At 37.5% G+C, this 21303-nt stretch overlaps 1 protein-coding gene across 1 annotated transcript in view; it reads left to right on the top strand.

Annotated features, from left to right (window-relative positions):
• Positions 1-21303, top strand: part of LOC100368675 (uncharacterized) — an 80729-nt gene that overhangs the window by 31467 nt on the left and 27959 nt on the right. The window contains exon 4 of the mRNA XM_078008933.2: positions 19843-19960. Within this exon, the coding sequence (XP_077865059.1) occupies positions 19843-19960 (118 nt within the window). The remainder of the gene's footprint in view (positions 1-19842; positions 19961-21303) is intronic.

The raw sequence follows: 21303 nt of genomic DNA, 5'->3' as shown, positions 1-21303 counted from the left end.
TAACTTTTTTTTTTTTTTTTTTTATTTGTTTTATTATTTATGTTAACCACATATATAATTACATAGATTTAACAAAAGAGTAAAAAATTCTACAAAAAAAATATGGCAACGAGATAATTATAAGAATACGAAAATAAAGATAAAAGAAGATAAAATAAAATAAATAAAAAGGGGTATGTTGGCGTCACAGCATATTAAACGATTTCCACTTTTCAGTGTGCTTCGCTAATTTGCCTCTCCCTATCGCTATCACTTTTTCTAAATTATAAACTTGCCTAATGAGATATAAACACCCATGGAAAGAAGGTTTTTCGTTTCTCATTTTGGAAAAGTAAATATGGCGTTTAGCTAGAAGAATAATATGATTTGTTATTTTTGAAAAAACCTTGTTCCCAAGAATAATATCTTCGTTGGACATATTACTAAGGGCGGGCAGATGAGCGAAACGCATCGAAATAGTTTGCCAGAAAGTCTTCACAACTATACACTCACAGAATAGATGAATCAATGTTTCATCATACGTTTCACAGAAACTGCATTTTGGTGATGTAACCAGGCTAGAGTTCATGGAATATAAATCTTTGTTTGTATAGAGAATATTATGATTTAGTTTAAATCGAAAATTTCTTTTTCTATTATCAATTGTAGTGGTGAATGGCAAATTATACACATCTGAAAAAGTAATACTAGTATGGTCAATATTCAATATTTCTGACAGTTTTCTTTCACTCGTAGGACGGGTGGCAACTTTGTTGATTAACTCTAAGTGTATTTTCCTGCTGTCAATTTCGTTAATTTTGGTAAAATTATTGTTGATATGTAGTCCAAAATCGTAAATTCTAAAATTTCCTTTAATATTTGGAATAGCGCTTACTACCCTATTCCACAACATAATTCCCAAATGTGATAACCCACATGTTTGCCATTCGTCCCAAGGAATGAGATCGCCATTCTGTCTGAAAAGATCTGATACATATTTATACCAAATTTGTGCAGTAGCAGTATTCTATAGAAAATAGACTTTCCTCCAACCGTAATTACCTTATTATTCCACAAGTACATATCAATACCTAAATCAGTTTGGTTATTTAATTCTGACCATGTGCTAAAACAATCTATGTAAAATGCTGGCAAATTAACATCAAGTAATTCAGTGGTGAAGTTACATTTAAAAACAATACTCCCACCTACATTTTCAATTCTCTTTGTTAAAAGATCCTTCCAGACGTGGCTGACATTTTTATCTAGATAACGTATGATTCAGTTTATCTTTTGTGTTTTATAAATTATACCAATATCTGGTGCCCCAAGACCCCCATTGTCAATGCCCGATATCATAGTTTTACGGGAAACCTTGTCTTTACCGCCCCAGAGAAAACTAAACAACATTGCATTAATTTTTCTCAGTTCTTCGAGCGGAACCGTTATCAAATTTAAAATGTACTGTAATTTAGAAATACCAATTGCTTTCATAATCTGAACTTTGCCAATAAGAGTAAGGTTGCGTTGTTGCCAAATATTAAATATTTTGAGGAGATCAGATTTAGGTTTTAAGAGATTAAACTCCAACGCTTCATGTTTATTATATGAAAAATAAATGCCAACTATTTTAATTGGAGACGTAGGCCACTTAACATTGTACAATTTATCTCTACGCTTCCGCCACCTACCCAACCATAGGGCTTCAGTTTTCTTAATATTTAGCTTAAGGCCAGAAGCCATATAAAACTTGTTAAATAAATGCAACAGTTGATTTCGGGAATTTTCTGTTGATAAGAAACAGGTGAGGTCGTCGGCATACGCGGACGACCTAACCTCTTTGTCACCTATTTTGACACCACAGATATAAGGACTTACATTAATTGATACAAGTAGCACTTCCAGCACAATAATAAATAAATATGGTGACAATGGGTCACCTTGTCTAACCCCGCGTGTAATGTTGAAATAGTCCGTACTACAACCATTATTCATAACACAACTCACAGGGTTTGAATAATATGTATGCACCCATTTAATAAATGATTCACTAAAGTGAAAAGCATTCAGACATTTAAAAAGAAATTGCCACTCAACTGTGTCAAAAGCTTTTTCGAAATCCACAGCCATCATGATAGCTGGGATATTTTCTTCCTTTGTATACGTAAGCATTTTGTCAATCAAACGAGCACAATCACCTATGTTACGACCCTTCAAAAATGCACATTGTGATTCACCAATTACTGACGGAAGAACTTTTTTAACACGTTCAGCAATACATTTTGAAGCCAGTTTGGCATCCACATTCATAAGGGATATCGGCCGCCAATTTTTCAAACTGAGATGGTTTTTATCCGGTTTATTAATTAATGTGATAACGCTTTGCTTTTGTGAATCAGATAACTCGCCCTGAGCATAACCCTCATTTAACGAACCCATGACCAAGTTTCCAATAATGTGCCAGAAACATCTATAAAAAGTAACCGTTAGACCGTCGTTTCCAGGTGATTTGTCACACGACATCTTTTTTAGAACCCGAAAGCTTCATCTAATGTGATATCACCGTCTAGGACAGTGTTTTGTTCTTCTGACAGTTTTGGTATATTTTGATCAAGAAATTCATCTTGGCACAAATTGTCAGTAACACGAGACAAATACAGGTCACTATAAAACGACTTAATTTCTGATAATATATGTTCAGGATGCTCTCAAATCTCGCCTTTCGCCCCTTCAAGTCTAACAATATGGGATCGTCTACTGTTAGCTTTTTCTAAATTAAAAAAATATTTTGTGTTTCTTTCACCCAATTCATACCACTTTGCTTTGGAGCAAATAATTGCGCCATCTGTTATATAATTATAATACAATTCTAATTCATGTTTACATCTATCCAATTGTTCATAATTAGTCTCAGTTGGCTCACTGGCACATAAAACCTTGTAATAATATAATTCTTTTTCCAAATTAGCAAGTATTGCTCTTTTTTCTTTTGCCTTTTGTATACTGTATGTTACCATAATTTGCTGGATTTTAAACTTAATGAAATCCCATAATATCAGTTTATTGTTATTTTTTTCTTTAAATTCATTTTGCCAAACTTGAATATTTTGTTCGATAAGCTTTTACATACTCTGGGTCCCACACCAGACTGGAATTAAACTTCCAGTACGATGGGCCCCTGGACATACCCACCCACTTGAAGACAATAGCAACTGCATCATGGTCAGAGCCAATGGATGGAACAATTGAAATAGATTGAAAGTAGAAAATAATCAAGTCTACTACAGACATTAGAATTTGGCCCCCTTCTCCAAGTAAACGCTTTGGTATTAGGGTGTTGGACCCTTCAAATATCTACCAGATCGAACACATTAATAAATTCCCTAACACAATTTAGTGACGCACGCCTTCCTCAATGGTGACTTCCGAGTCTATCTAGAGTGAGATTGAAATCGCCCCCTATAAGCTTAATATCCTGTGCATCAGTACATTGTTGTTCTAAAAGCGTTACATCTTCAAAAAAACCTAGGTGATCAGTTTCAATATTTGGGGCATAAATATTTAAGAGCGAAAACTGAGTATCATTGAATTTAATTCGAGATAAAATATATCGACCGTTATTATCTGAAACTGTAGTTTGAATATCAATTGTATTATTACGAATTATGGTCATTACTCCTCGACTATTATTGGTGCCATGCTGTCATCTTCTGCTTGGTACAGAGCAGTGGCCGGTACTTTCCATGCAATAAAACATCTCTTTTCTGGATACCGTTCCCGAAACATTTTAACAAAACATTGACGTAGAGTTTTCCTTTCTTGTGCAACTCGACTGGAGACGTTGTCCGACACGTAAATTAAGGTACCACCAAATGGATTGTTTCGAAGCGCTTTCGGTGCAATGAATAATATACGGTTAGCAGTGCTGGAGTCAACGAAACAAACTTTAATTGGGCGTGGACGATACCCTTTTTTAGCTGGACCGGAAGGTGTTCTGTACGCCCTTTGTATTGCCACATTCTTCAAATTTTTGAACTTCATATGCACAGCAAGTAAATGTCGAATAAGAGATTCACATCCCCCAAATTTCAACTCTGCGTTTTCCGGTATGGAAGTGAAGTTTAAATTATTTCTATGAACACGATATTCGAGGTTGTCGTTAGCATTTTCCAATCTGGTGATTTTCTCACGTAATACTTTGCTTTCGATCAACAGGTGTTCAACATTATCTTTTGTCTTCGCCATTGAATCCTCCACCGTCGCCACTTGACCGGTAACTGAGACATAATTTCCCTCCAACAGAGAACACCTTTCGTTTATTTTTTCCACATGAATTTCGACATCTTCTATATGCTTACCTATGTTGGAAGTCTGGTTACACAGGTGGAACAACATCTTGACTATAAACTGTTCACGGTCTTCACTTCCAAGTTGCATAACTTTGTCAGCATCCCCACACGTAACTTACTGCACGTGAATTTAACAAGAGTTTTCCACGTTCCGATTATCCCTGTGCGACTGCAGCCTTTGAAACAAAATTGAGGGACTCTAAAAACGCAATTTATGGCATAACAAAAACGCAATGTAATGCAATATCATGATGAATGTTTATTTGACGATGTAAATGTTTTAGCCCAGCGCTTAGATAGGTTATTTAATAGAGGCGCCTGGGGAATTTACTATGAATGGCTTTCTGGGCGAAAAATGTCGAGGCCAAAAAAAAGAAAAAAAGAATGTTCTTGGGATATATTATTGATTCAGCCCAACGGTAATATAGCTTATTTATATTCCTGCACTTAAAGTGAACCACTTCTGGTCATTTTGCTCTGTTTGTGGGAGATAGACGACAATAACACGAATGAGATGGAATGAAAGGCCAAGTATTCTTGACATTTATTGAAAAATGAGAGGCTTGTAAACCTTAAAAAATCCCTCGCCAGTTTCCTCAAACTGAAAGATTACAACAGAAAAACCTCCAAGGAGGTCAAAGGTCAACTGACGAGCAAAACTTTCCAAACAATAAATCAGTGAAAATTAAGCACAAATTAATCTCCCACAAAAGTGTGGGCCCCAGAAACGCCCACACCCACCTGTGCCATAATTACAATGGAGGTGCACGGGGTGGTGGAGGGCGACTAAAATTGTAGAAGAAACAAACTGCAAGCTGGCAAGTCAACGGTGTAGTTCAAAAGAGGTAGATCAATGTTGCTGCCCCCCTCTAAGGCACAATTAAACAAGAATGCGCCAGCCATAGAGGGCGCTCTCCAACTGGTATTAAAATACAAATGCATGTATATAAATCTGATTATCTGTCTATAATCTATGCTTTATTAGAGGTGCCAGGAAAGCAAAATTTGGGACGTAAATTATTTGGACGACAATTATAAGCAAGGATAAACCTTGTGTTTATGCTATGGGAATGTGCAGGTCTTGAACATACTTTAGTGCAAAAACATTTTTTGATTGCCTAGCATGGTTTAAATATATATGGCGACACGACAACTTCTGGTATGTTAGTTGAAAAATTGGTGAATTTTCGGTGATAGCTACGTGAATTTGAGCCAAAATGTTATTGACAAGACTCTAAAAACAGACAGTAAAGACAGTAAAGCCACTGAAACGTAATTGAAGGCAAATGAACATGTCGAGCAAAAAAGACTTTTTCGAGTCATGGCGTAAAATGCAGGCATATACCATTGTTGACTCTTGAGGGGAATGGAAATTAGTTGATTTCAGCCCAGTGATTGGATATATTATTTATTCGCCATTCCGAGCAAGAAAAAGGTTGAGGTAACAATTAACGCCCAATCATCTAAATTTCTTTCTATGAGCAGTCAAAAGAAATTTGAGGGATTCCAAAAAGTAAAAAAAACACGCAATGTAATGCAAGTGAGTATTCACGACGAAATGTTCCCCAATCTTCCACGTTTATTTGTTGATAAAATTGATATAGCCCAGTGATTGGATATATTATTTATTCGAGGTACCCGGGAACCAACATTTGTCACACTGGCCGTCCCTCAGCAAATAGTTTGATGTCGAAAAGTGAATATTCGTGGTGTATTTCAAGTCTAACCGGAAGTGTCCCTCAGCAAATAATTCGATGTTGAATTCGCGAAACTCTCCATTTTTACGTAAACTAGGAAGTTTGAATAACTAAACGAAGTACAGGATGACGAAGCTTAAATATCCAAGAACCTACACATAACCGAAATTATATCTCAAAAGTGAATATACGTGGTGTATTTTAAGTCTAACCGGAACGGAAGTGGGAATTTGTTAGTATAAGGTAGTAATAATAAGCTAACAGGAATTCAATATGGTGGCAAAGATGCAACAGTAATTATTGCGCCGATAGCTAGGGTGATTGCAACCCCAATCATATTTTAATTTTAAGTGAGGGTAAAAACCATGTTTATGCTATGAGAAAGTGAAGATCATGAACGTACTTTAAATTAGTGTAAATACATTTTTTGATTGCCTAGCACAGCGAACACAATCACGGCGAACACAATTTAATACGAGTGAATATCCCTATAGCTAAGCTTTAAATGTTGTAGTTGTCTCCCCAGTATGGCGTCAAAGGGCGAAAGCACTGTTATGCAAATTTGCTTTTGTTAGAAATTTATCAGAGTTTCTCGGCGATAGCTACGTGAATTTGAACCAAAATGTTATCGGTAAGATTCAAAATACGACAGCAACAGCCACTGAAACGTTATTGAAGGCAAATAAACATGTCAGGCAAAAAAGACTGTTTCGAGTCGTGGCGTAAAATCGAGGCATATACCATTTCGACTCTTGAGGGGAATGGAAATCAGTTGATTTGAGGGTGTCACAATAAGCGAGGGAGTAAATCGTTTTTATCCACGAAAAAATGCAGACCTTGAACATACTTTATGGACTTTAGTACTCCTTCATTTTTGTTTGATTACTTACCTAACGTTTTTAGGTTCATGTGCTGCAAGTTGCAGACCACATACGAAAGCGGCCGCCCCTCAGCAAATAATGACGAAAAGGCATGTCGAAATCGCGAAACTCTCCCTTTTTACGCAAACTGGAAAGTTTGAATTACTAAACAAAGTACAGGACGATGAAGATAAAATATCCAAGAATCAACACATACATGTACCAAAAATTATATCTCAAAAGTGAATATTAGTGGTGTATTTTAAGTCTAACCGAACCGGAAGTGGAAATTTGTTTTAGTATAATGTTGTAATATAACAGACCATGGTGCCAAATAGAATCAAAGTCTTTCTGGAAGTCAATGAAACATGCAAAGATATATTGACCCTTGGATAGTTATTTTGTGAGTAATTGTTTAAAGACAAATACATGGTCAGATGTCCTGAACTTTGGCATGAAACCTATTTATTTCTTTATAATTACTTTTCTATCATTAAGATGCTTAATGAGCCTTGATTGTAAAATTGCTGTGAATAATTTACTGAGGGAATTTAATCAAGTAATGCCCCTATTATTACCTAAACCCACTTTATCTCCTTTCTTAAAAATAGGAGTTATGATACCCTGATTCCAGCTGTTTGGGAAGTTACCCATGGATAGTATTAGGTTATACAGAGTTTGTAAAGGTTTTATCAAAATATGACGACTTGATTTAATCATTTGGTTTGTTATTTGATCAGCACCAGGTGTTTTTTTATTTTTCAAATTGTTTATTTTTATTTTTGTATCTCTGGTTGAGATATTAGTTGATCTAAAACCAGTAGATATTGCTCATTGTTTTCCATAAAGTTCATCTTTAATGCTTTGATCTGTTTTTTGGTTAGCTGAACTTGCATTTAAATTTTTAAAATGATCAAACCATTTTTCCGAATTATTTTCTTGAGTTATTCTTAAGCTCATTAATTAAATTCCAATATTCACTTGGTTTTGATTGGCTCTGATTATCAAGCTTTGTTAGAATGTTATTTTTAAATTAGAGGATGCACATAAAATAGTTTCATTTTTTTAAATAAATTGTAGCCGACAATAGTGGAGTCAACTGTGCTACTCACATTTTTCTGGTGACATGTGAATTTGCCAGTATAATCCCCTATGCATCTGCCATTTAGAATTGCCAGGTCAGATTCTGTACAAAGATCTATGAGAAGATCACCATAATGATTTTTTGTCAAGTCCTTAGAATTTCTTCGCTTTAAAGATATATTGGTTTCTGATGACTGATAACAAAGTGACAAAGTTTTGTTCGCTCTTAGTGCGAGCATTAAAGTCACCAGTTGGAATTAATGCACCTAATTTTGAATATTGTGTTATGTCTTTTTCTAGTAAATCAAATAAATTGAATTCTTTCCAACTGAAAATATCTGAAGATTGTGGGCTAAGGTAGAAAGCACATACTAGTACAATGATGTCCTCATCCAAGTGAAAAAAAGATTTATCTAATCTTGTCCAGAGAAAATCTTCAGAACTACTTTCCATCTGTTTAATACCATTACAATAAATATTTTTATAATACAACACCACACCACCTGAGTGTGAACATGCTTTTTTGTGTTTTATGACTCTAAAGAAGTGGAAGTAGTTTTGATTCAGATGGACATTGTCAGTTTGTTTACCTTTCATCTGTTTGACTATAGCTCTGTAGATATATCTTTTTATGTTGGATACCAGAAATCTCGTACCACAGTGATTTGGATGGACATTGTCAGTTTGTTTACCTTTCATCTGTTTGACTATAGCTCTGTAGATATATCTTTTTATGTTGGATACCAGAAATCTCGTACCACGGTGATTTGGATGGACATTGTCAGTTTGTTTACCTTTCATCTGTTTGACTATAGCTCTGTAGATATACATGTATCTTTTTATGTTGGATACCAAAAATCTCGTACCACAGTGATTCGGATGAACATTGTCAGTTTGTTTACCTTTCATCTGTTTGACTATAGCTCTGTAGATGCATCTTTTTATGTTGGATACCAGAAATCTCGTACCACGGTGATTCGGATGAACATTGTCAGTTTGTTTACCTTTCATCTGTTTGACTATAGCTCTGTAGATATATCTTTTTATGTTGGATACCAGAAATCTCGTACCACAGTGATTTGGATGGACATTGTCAGTTTGTTTACCTTTCATCTGTTTGACTATAGCTCTGTAGATATATCTTTTTATGTTGGATACCAGAAATCTCGTACCACAGTGATTTGGATGGACATTGTCAGTTTATTTACCTTTCATCTGTTTGACTATAGCTCTGTAGATATATCTTTTTATGTTGGATACCAGAAATCTCGTACCACGGTGATTTGGATGGACATTGTCAGTTTGTTGTACCTCTGTAGATGTATCTTTTTATGTTGGATACCAGAAATCTCGTAACACGGTGATTTGGATGGACATTGTCAGTTTGTTTACCTTTCATCTGTTTGACTATAGCTCTGTAGATATATCTTTTTATGTTGGATACCAGAAATCTCGTACCACGGTGATTCGGATGAACATTGTCAGTTTGTTTACCTTTCATCTGTTTGACTATAGCTCTGTAGATATATCTTTTTATGTTGGATACCAGAAATCTCGTACCACGGTGATTCGGATGAACATTGTCAGTTTGTTTACCTTTCATCTGTTTGACTATAGCTCTGTAGATATATCTTTTTATGTTGGATACCAGAAATCTCGTACCACGGTGATTCGGATGAATATTGTCAGTTTGTTTACCTTTCATCTGTTTGACTATAGCTCTGTAGATATATCTTTTTATGTTGGATACCAGAAATCTCAGACCACAGTGATTTGGATGGACATTGTCAGTTTGTTTACCTTTCATCTGTTTGACTATAGCTCTGTAGATATATCTTTTTATGTTGGATACCAGAAATCTCGTACCACAGTGATTCGGATGGACATTGTCAGTTTGTTTACCTTTCATCTGTTTGACTATAGCTCTGTAGATATATCTTTTTATGTTGGATACCAGAAATCTCGTACCACAGTGATTCGGATGAACATTGTCAGTTTGTTTACCTTTCATCTGTTTGACTATAGCTCTGTAGATATATCTTTTTATGTTGGATACCAGAAATCTCGTACCACGGTGATTTGGATGAACATTGTCAGTTTGTTTACCTTTCATCTGTTTGACTATAGCTCTGTAGATATATCTTTTTATGTTGGATACCAGAAATCTCGTACCACAGTGATTCGGATGGACATTGTCAGCTATAGTCAAACAGATGAAAGGTAAACAAACTGACAATGTCCATCCAAATCACCGTGTTACTACAGCCAGATCTGAAGGCCTTTGCCGCATTCTGGCCATGCTGTGTGGCGCGTATCGCGTGGACGGGTTTCACGTTCTCTGCACGTAATAAGCTCGGTTATTAAGCATCCTTTTTTGGGGATGCCCGGTGGCCGAGGGGAAGACGTGTAGTGGCGTGAAGCTAGGCGATTAGGTGCCGTACGCGAGCGCCGGTTCGAGTCACGCACGCAGTACGTATTTACTATAATTAGACATAGTCTTTACCTTGCCGTTTATTCGGTGTTATTTGCTTACTTTACTTCCTATGTCGACAGCAACTATGAGTTTAAAAATTATTTCTCAGTACTTATTCACTGTTAAAATGCTGTACCATTACTTTCACCATCCTACTACAGCCAGATCTGAAGGCCTTTGCCGCATTCTGGCCATGCTGTGTGGCGCGTATCGCGTGGACGGGTTTCACGTTCTCTGCACGTAATAAGCTCGGTTATTAAGCATCCTTTTTTGGGGATGCCCGGTGGCCGAGGGGAAGACGTGTAGTGGCGTGAAGCTAGGCGATTAGGTGCCGTACGCGAGCGCCGGTTCGAGTCACGCACGCAGTACGTATTTACTATAATTAGACATAGTCTTTACCTTGCCGTTTATTCGGTGTTATTTGCTTACTTTACTTCCTATGTCGACAGCAACTATGAGTTTAAAAATTATTTCTCAGTACTTATTCACTGTTAAAATGCTGTACCATTACTTTCACCATCCTACTACAGCCAGATCTGAAGGCCTTTGCCGCATTCTGGCCATGCTGTGTGGCGCGTATCGCGTGGACGGGTTTCACGTTCTCTGCACGTAATAAGCTCGGTTATTAAGCATCCTTTTTTGGGGATGCCCGGTGGCCGAGGGGAAGACGTGTAGTGGCGTGAAGCTAGGCGATTAGGTGCCGTACGCGAGCGCCGGTTCGAGTCACGCACGCAGTACGTATTTACTATAATTAGACATAGTCTTTACCTTGCCGTTTATTCGGTGTTATTTGCTTACTTTACTTCCTATGTCGACAGCAACTATGAGTTTAAAAATTATTTCTCAGTACTTATTCACTGTTAAAATGCTGTACCATTACTTTCACCATCCTACTACAGCCAGATCTGAAGGCCTTTGCCGCATTCTGGCCATGCTGTGTGGCGCGTATCGCGTGGACGGGTTTCACGTTCTCTGCACGTAATAAGCTCGGTTATTAAGCATCCTTTTTTGGGGATGCCCGGTGGCCGAGGGGAAGACGTGTAGTGGCGTGAAGCTAGGCGATTAGGTGCCGTACGCGAGCGCCGGTTCGAGTCACGCACGCAGTACGTATTTACTATAATTAGACATAGTCTTTACCTTGCCGTTTATTCGGTGTTATTTGCTTACTTTACTTCCTATGTCGACAGCAACTATGAGTTTAAAAATTATTTCTCAGTACTTATTCACTGTTAAAATGCTGTACCATTACTTTCACCATCCTACTACAGCCAGATCTGAAGGCCTTTGCCGCATTCTGGCCATGCTGTGTGGCGCGTATCGCGTGGACGGGTTTCACGTTCTCTGCACGTAATAAGCTCGGTTATTAAGCATCCTTTTTTGGGGATGCCCGGTGGCCGAGGGGAAGACGTGTAGTGGCGTGAAGCTAGGCGATTAGGTGCCGTACGCGAGCGCCGGTTCGAGTCACGCACGCAGTACGTATTTACTATAATTAGACATAGTCTTTACCTTGCCGTTTATTCGGTGTTATTTGCTTACTTTACTTCCTATGTCGACAGCAACTATGAGTTTAAAAATTATTTCTCAGTACTTATTCACTGTTAAAATGCTGTACCATTACTTTCACCATCCTACTACAGCCAGATCTGAAGGCCTTTGCCGCATTCTGGCCATGCTGTGTGGCGCGTATCGCGTGGACGGGTTTCACGTTCTCTGCACGTAATAAGCTCGGTTATTAAGCATCCTTTTTTGGGGATGCCCGGTGGCCGAGGGGAAGACGTGTAGTGGCGTGAAGCTAGGCGATTAGGTGCCGTACGCGAGCGCCGGTTCGAGTCACGCACGCAGTACGTATTTACTATAATTAGACATAGTCTTTACCTTGCCGTTTATTCGGTGTTATTTGCTTACTTTACTTCCTATGTCGACAGCAACTATGAGTTTAAAAATTATTTCTCAGTACTTATTCACTGTTAAAATGCTGTACCATTACTTTCACCATCCTACTACAGCCAGATCTGAAGGCCTTTGCCGCATTCTGGCCATGCTGTGTGGCGCGTATCGCGTGGACGGGTTTCACGTTCTCTGCACGTAATAAGCTCGGTTATTAAGCATCCTTTTTTGGGGATGCCCGGTGGCCGAGGGGAAGACGTGTAGTGGCGTGAAGCTAGGCGATTAGGTGCCGTACGCGAGCGCCGGTTCGAGTCACGCACGCAGTACGTATTTACTATAATTAGACATAGTCTTTACCTTGCCGTTTATTCGGTGTTATTTGCTTACTTTACTTCCTATGTCGACAGCAACTATGAGTTTAAAAATTATTTCTCAGTACTTATTCACTGTTAAAATGCTGTACCATTACTTTCACCATCCTACTACAGCCAGATCTGAAGGCCTTTGCCGCATTCTGGCCATGCTGTGTGGCGCGTATCGCGTGGACGGGTTTCACGTTCTCTGCACGTAATAAGCTCGGTTATTAAGCATCCTTTTTTGGGGATGCCCGGTGGCCGAGTGGAAGACGTGTAGTGGCGTGAAGCTAGGCGATTAGGTGCCGTACGCGAGCGCCGGTTCGAGTCACGCACGCAGTACGTATTTACTATAATTAGACATAGTCTTTACCTTGCCGTTTATTCGGTGTTATTTGCTTACTTTACTTCCTATGTCGACAGCAACTATGAGTTTAAAAATTATTTCTCAGTACTTATTCACTGTTAAAATGCTGTACCATTACTTTCACCATCCTACTACAGCCAGATCTGAAGGCCTTTGCCGCATTCTGGCCATGCTGTGTGGCGCGTATCGCGTGGACGGGTTTCACGTTCTCTGCACGTAATAAGCTAGGTTATTAAGCATCCTTTTTTGGGGATGCCCGGTGGCCGAGGGGAAGACGTGTAGTGGCGTGAAGCTAGGCGATTAGGTGCCGTACGCGAGCGCCGGTTCGAGTCACGCACGCAGTACGTATTTACTATAATTAGACATAGTCTTTACCTTGCCGTTTATTCGGTGTTATTTGCTTACTTTACTTCCTATGTCGACAGCAACTATGAGTTTAAAAATTATTTCTCAGTACTTATTCACTGTTAAAATGCTGTACCATTACTTTCACCATCCTACTACAGCCAGATCTGAAGGCCTTTGCCGCATTCTGGCCATGCTGTGTGGCGCGTATCGCGTGGACGGGTTTCACGTTCTCTGCACGTAATAAGCTCGGTTATTAAGCATCCTTTTTTGGGGATGCCCGGTGGCCGAGGGGAAGACGTGTAGTGGCGTGAAGCTAGGCGATTAGGTGCCGTACGCGAGCGCCGGTTCGAGTCACGCACGCAGTACGTATTTACTATAATTAGACATAGTCTTTACCTTGCCGTTTATTCGGTGTTATTTGCTATCTTTTTATGTTGGATACCAGAAATCTCGTACCACAGTGATTTGGATGGACATTGTCAGTTTGTTTACCTTTCATCTGTTTGACTATAGCTCTGTAGATATATCTTTTTATGTTGGATACCAGAAATCTCGTACCACGGTGATTTGGATGGACATTGTCAGTTTATTTACCTTTCATCTGTTTGACTATAGCTCTGTAGATACATCTTTTTATGTTGGATACCAGAAATCTCGTACCACAGTGATTCGGATGAATATTGTCAGTTTGTTTACCTTTCATCTGTTTGACTATAGCTCTGTAGATATATCTTTTTATGTTGGATACCAGAAATCTCGTACCACAGTGATTTGGATGGACATTGTCAGTTTGTTTACCTTTCATCTGTTTGACTATAGCTCTGTAGATGTATCTTTTTATGTTGGATACCAGAAATCTCGTACCACGGTGATTCGGATGAACATTGTCAGTTTGTTTACCTTTCATCTGTTTGACTATAGCTCTGTAGATGTATCTTTTTATGTTGGATACCAGAAATCTCGTACCACGGTGATTTGGATGGACATTGTCAGTTTGTTTACCTTTCATCTGTTTGACTATAGCTCTATAGATACATACATCTTTTTATGTTGGATACCAGAAATCTCGTACCACAGTGATTCGGATGAATATTGTCAGGTTGTTTACCTTTCATCTGTTTGACTATAGCTCTGTAGATATATCTTTTTATGTTGGATACCAGAAATCTCGTACCACGGTGATTCAGATGGACATTGTCAGTTTGTTTACCTTTCATCTGTTTGACTATAGCTCTGTAGATATATCTTTTTATGTTGGATACCAGAAATCTCGTACCACGGTGATTCGGATGAACATTGTCAGTTTGTTTACCTTTCATCTGTTTGACTATAGCTCTGTAGATACATCTTTTTATGTTGGATACCAGAAATCTCGTACCACAGTGATTCGGATGAACATTGTCAGTTTGTTTACCTTTCATCTGTTTGACTATAGCTCTGTAGATATATCTTTTTATGTTGGATACCAGAAATCTCGTACCACAGTGATTCGGATGAATATTGTCAGTTTGTTTACCTTTCATCTGTTTGACTATAGCTCTGTAGATATATCTTTTTATGTTAGATACCAGAAATCTTGTACCATGGTGATTTGGATGGACATTGTCAGTTTGTTTACCTTTCATCTGTTTGACTATAGCTCTGTAGATATATCTTTTTATGTTGGATACCAGAAATCTCGTACCACAGTGATTCGGATGAATATTGTCAGTTTGTTTACCTTTCATCTGTTTGACTATAGCTCTGTAGATATATCTTTTTATGTTGGATACCAGAAATCTCGTACCACAGTGATTTGGATGGACATTGTCAGTTTGTTTACCTTTCATCTGTTTGACTATAGCTCTGTAGATATATCTTTTTATGTTGGATACCAGAAATCTCGTACCACAGTGATTTGGATGGACATTGTCAGTTTGTTTACCTTTCATCTGTTTGACTATAGCTCTGTAGATATATCTTTTTATGTTAGATACCAGAAATCTTGTACCATGGTGATTTGGATGGACATTGTCAGTTTGTTTACCTTTCATCTGTTTGACTATAGCTCTGTAGATATATCTTTTTATGTTAGATACCAGAAATCTTGTACCATGGTGATTTGGATGGACATTGTCAGTTTGTTTACCTTTCATCTGTTTGACTATAGCTCTGTAGATATATCTTTTTATGTTGGATACCAGAAATCTCGTACCACAGTGATTCGGATGAATATTGTCAGTTTGTTTACCTTTCATCTGTTTGACTATAGCTCTGTAGATATATCTTTTTATGTTGGATACCAGAAATCTCGTACCACAGTGATTTGGATGGACATTGTCAGTTTGTTTACCTTTCATCTGTTTGACTATAGCTCTGTAGATATATCTTTTTATGTTGGATACCAGAAATCTCGTACCACAGTGATTTGGATGGACATTGTCAGTTTGTTTACCTTTCATCTGTTTGACTATAGCTCTGTAGATATATCTTTTTATGTTGGATACCAGAAATCTCGTACCACAGTGATTTGGATGGACATTGTCAGTTTGTTTACCTTTCATCTGTTTGACTATAGCTCTGTAGATATATCTTTTTATGTTGGATACCAGAAATCTCGTAACACGGTGATTTGGATGGACATTGTCAGTTTGTTTACCTTTCATCTGTTTGACTATAGCTCTGTAGATATATCTTTTTATGTTGGATACCAGAAATCTCGTAACACGGTGATTTGGATGGACATTGTCAGTTTGTTTACCTTTCATCTGTTTGACTATAGCTCTGTAGATATATCTTTTTATGTTGGATACCAGAAATCTCGTACCACGGTGATTTGGATGGACATTGTCAGTTTGTTTACCTTTCATCTGTTTGACTATAGCTCTGTAGATATATCTTTTTATGTTGGATACCAGAAATCTCGTACCACGGTGATTTGGATGAACATTGTCAGTTTGTTTACCTTTCATCTGTTTGACTATAGCTCTGTAGATATATCTTTTTATGTTGGATACCAGAAATCTCGTACCACGATGATTTGGATGGACATTGTCAGTTTGTTGTAGCTCTGTAGATGTATCTTTTTATGTTGGATACCAGAAATGTCGTAACACGGTGATTTGGATGGACATTGTCAGTTTGTTTACCTTTCATCTGTTTGACTATAGCTCTGTAGATATACATGTATCTTTTTATGTTGGATACCAGAAATCTCGTACCACAGTGATTCGGATGAACATTGTCAGTTTGTTTACCTTTCATCTGTTTGACTATAGCTCTGTAGATGTATCTTTTTATGTTGGATACCAGAAATCTCGTACCACGGTGATTCGGATGAACATTGTCAGTTTGTTTACCTTTCATCTGTTTGACTATAGCTCTGTAGATATATCTTTTTATGTTGGATACCAGAAATCTCGTACCACAGTGATTTGGATGGACATTGTCAGTTTATTTACCTTTCATCTGTTTGACTATAGCTCTGTAGATACATCTTTTTATGTTGGATACCAGAAATCTCGTACCACAGTGATTCGGATGAATATTGTCAGTTTGTTTACCTTTCATCTGTTTGACTATAGCTCTGTAGATATATCTTTTTATGTTGGATACCAGAAATCTCGTACCACGGTGATTCGGATGAACATTGTCAGTTTGTTTACCTTTCATCTGTTTGACTATAGCTCTATAGATACATACATCTTTTTATGTTGGATACCAGAAATCTCGTACCACAGTGATTCGGATGAATATTGTCAGTTTGTTTACCTTTCATCTGTTTGACTATAGCTCTGTAGATATATCTTTTTATGTTAGATACCAGAAATCTTGTACCATGGTGATTTGGATGGACATTGTCAGTTTGTTTACCTTTCATCTGTTTGACTATAGCTCTGTAGATATATCTTTTTATGTTGGATACCAGAAATCTCGTACCACAGTGATTTGGATGGACATTGTCAGTTTGTTTACCTTTCATCTGTTTGACTATAGCTCTGTAGATATATCTTTTTATGTTGGATACCAGAAATCTCGTACCACAGTGATTTGGATGGACATTGTCAGTTTATTTACCTTTCATCTGTTTGACTATAGCTCTGTAGATATATCTTTTTATGTTGGATACCAGAAATCTCGTACCACGGTGATTTGGATGGACATTGTCAGTTTGTTGTACCTCTGTAGATGTATCTTTTTATGTTGGATACCAGAAATCTCGTAACACGGTGATTTGGATGGACATTGTCAGTTTGTTTACCTTTCATCTGTTTGACTATAGCTCTGTAGATATACATGTATCTTTTTATGTTGGATACCAGAAATCTCGTACCACAGTGATTCGGATGAACATTGTCAGTTTGTTTACCTTTCATCTGTTTGACTATAGCTCTGTAGATGCATCTTTTTATGTTGGATACCAGAAATCTCGTACCACAGTGATTCGGATGAATATTGTCAGTTTGTTTACCTTTCATCTGTTTGACTATAGCTCTGTAGATATATCTTTTTATGTTGGATACCAGAAATCTCGTACCACGGTGATTCGGATGAACATTGTCAGTTTGTTTACCTTTCATCTGTTTGACTATAGCTCTGTAGATATATCTTTTTATGTTGGATACCAGAAATCTCGTACCACGGTGATTTGGATGGACATTGTCAGTTTATTTACCTTTCATCTGTTTGACTATAGCTCTATAGATACATACATCTTTTTATGTTGGATACCAGAAATCTCGTACCACAGTGATTCGGATGAATATTGTCAGGTTGTTTACCTTTCATCTGTTTGACTATAGCTCTGTAGATATATCTTTTTATGTTGGATACCAGAAATCTCGTACCACGGTGATTTGGATGGACATTGTCAGTTTGTTTACCTTTCATCTGTTTGACTATAGCTCTGTAGATATATCTTTTTATGTTAGATACCAGAAATCTTGTACCATGGTGATTCGGATGGACATTGTCAGTTTGTTTACCTTTCATCTGTTTGACTATAGCTCTGTAGATATATCTTTTTATGTTGGATACCAGAAATCTCGTACCACGGTGATTTGGATGGACATTGTCAGTTTGTTTACCTTTCATCTGTTTGACTATAGCTCTGTAGATATATCTTTTTATGTTAGATACCAGAAATCTTGTACCATGGTGATTTGGATGGACATTGTCAGTTTGTTTACCTTTCATCTGTTTGACTATAGCTCTGTAGATATATCTTTTTATGTTGGATACCAGAAATCTCGTACCACGGTGATTTGGATGGACATTGTCAGTTTGTTTACCTTTCATCTGTTTGACTATAGCTCTGTAGATATATCTTTTTATGTTAGATACCAGAAATCTTGTACCATGGTGATTCGGATGGACATTGTCAGTTTGTTTACCTTTCATCTGTTTGACTATAGCTCTGTAGATATATCTTTTTATGTTGGATACCAGAAATCTCGTACCACGGTGATTTGGATGGACATTGTCAGTTTGTTTACCTTTCATCTGTTTGACTATAGCTCTGTAGATGTATCTTTTTATGTTAGATACCAGAAATCTTGTACCATGGTGATTCGGATGGACATTGTCATAACCAAGTTAGCACTAAGTGTTTGCCTTCCGATTAATAAATTGAAAGTATAGCATTTGCTGTGGTGAACAGAGATTTGCATGTGGATGTTTTGTTATGTAATATGCAGAGAGATTCTATTGGCGTAGGCTACACTGTATATGACAGTCCCTCAATACTGGAGGGAATGTCGGTATATATGAATTTATACCATGCCACTGTCATGATTTTTTTGGGGAGGGGAAATTATCATTCAAAATAGACGCTATAAAATATACACGCAACATAGAGACAATTCAATTAATAAATTCTGTTTTTACCTTTCTTTGTTGTTGTCGGGCCTTGATACAGAATAATATTAGTGTCAACATCAATACAACATATCAACGTTCTGACCGTGAGATAAGCCTATTTGTGATGCAAATACTTCTAGTGAGGTCTATACAACACAACACTTTCTATAGTCTGTGGTGAAAAACAAAAACTAATAGGCAGAAAAACATGTCAACCAAATAAAATAAAAACACTCTTAAGAGCTTGAAATCTAAATAAAAACTATAGCGAGGATATAATAAAGCTTGATGCAAATTAAATTCATTTAGTCACTCAACCTGGTATGTAAATGTTGTGTTTACCCATAGCTAGGTTCATGAAAAAAATAACTGAAATTATGCACCAAACGCATCACATACAGTCAATTTTAGAAAGTACCCCTATACAATATGTTTAGTATTCTGAAATTTTTTGAAAAACGTTTTTTTTCTAGTTTTTTCCCTCATGCTACCTTAATTATTTTTTTATGAATAATTTTTTTGTGTTCATGTATATTACTGAACTTTTTCATCTGGCAGTTTTTAGAAAACTCATTTTTATTTGTCATTTTTATTCATTTATCTTTCAGAACCCAGAAACAAATCTCAAGTAGAAGATTCAGAAGAAGACAAAGAAAACGAAAAACCCTCTGCACAAAGCCAGATACACAAGAATAGTGTTGTTGAAGTGCATCAAGAAACTAAGGTGTATCCTTGACCAACAATTCTGCATTTGGTGTACTAGCCAGCAACATTGTCAGCAACATGCTGGAAATACACTGCAACATTGTCAGCATCATGCTGGAAATACACTGCAACATTGTCAGAAACATGCTGTAAATACACTGCAACATTGTCAGCAACATGCTGGAAATACACTGCAACATTGTCAGCAACATGCTGGAAATACACTGCAACATTGTCAGCAACATGCTGGAAATACACTGCAACATTGTCAGCATCATGCTGGAAATATACTGCAACATTGTCAGCAACATGCTGGAAATACACTTTAACATTGTCAGCAACATGCTGGAAATACACTGCAACATTGTCAGCATCATGCTGGAAATACACTGCAACATTGTCAGCAACATGCTGAAAATACACTGCAACATTGTCAGCATCATGCTGGAAATACACTTCAACATTGTCAGCAACATGCTGGAAATACACTGCAACATTGTCAGCATCATGCTGGAAATACACTGCAACATTGTCAGCAACATGCTGGAAATACACTGCAACATTGTCAGCAACATGCTGTAAATACACTGCAACATTGTCAGCAACATGCTGTAAATACACTGCAACATTGTCAGCAACATGCTGTAAATACATTGCAACATTGTCAGCATCATGCTGGAAATACACTGCAACATTGTCAGCAACATGCTGGAAATACACTTCAACATTATCAGCAACATGCTGGAAATACACTGCAACATTGTCAGCAATATGCTGGAAATACATTGCAACATTGTCAGCATCATGCTGGAAATACACTGCAACATTGTCAGCATCATGCTGGAAATACACTGCAACATTGTCAGCAACATGCTGGAAATACACGGCAACATTGTCAGCAACACACTGCAACATTGTCAGCAACATGCTGGAAATACACTGCAACATTGTCAGCAACATGCTGGAATTACACTGCAACATTGTCAGCAACATGCTGGAAATACACTGCAACATTGTCAGCATCATGCTGGAAATACACTGCAACATTGTCAGCAACATGCTGGAAATACACGGCAACATTGTCAGCAACACACTGCAACATTGTCAGCAACATGCTGGAAATACACTGCAACATTGTCAGCAACATGCTGGAATTACACTGCAACATTGTCAGCAACATGCTGGAAATACACTTCAACATTGTCAGCAACATGCTGGAAACACACTGCAACATTGTCAGCAACATACTGGAAATACTGCAACATTGTCAGCAACATGCTGGAAATACACTAATGTTATGAGTAGAATGTCACATGATTACATGTATTTTGTACTGATTTAATATCAAGAGACAAATGTTTATA

Source organism: Saccoglossus kowalevskii, chromosome 11 (assembly GCF_978046115.1).
Source record: "Saccoglossus kowalevskii chromosome 11, keSacKowa6.1, whole genome shotgun sequence".
Classification (NCBI taxonomy): Eukaryota; Metazoa; Hemichordata; class Enteropneusta; family Harrimaniidae; genus Saccoglossus; species Saccoglossus kowalevskii.
The sequence above is the reverse complement of the archived record's forward strand: the minus strand, read 5'-3'. Positions and strand labels throughout refer to the sequence as shown.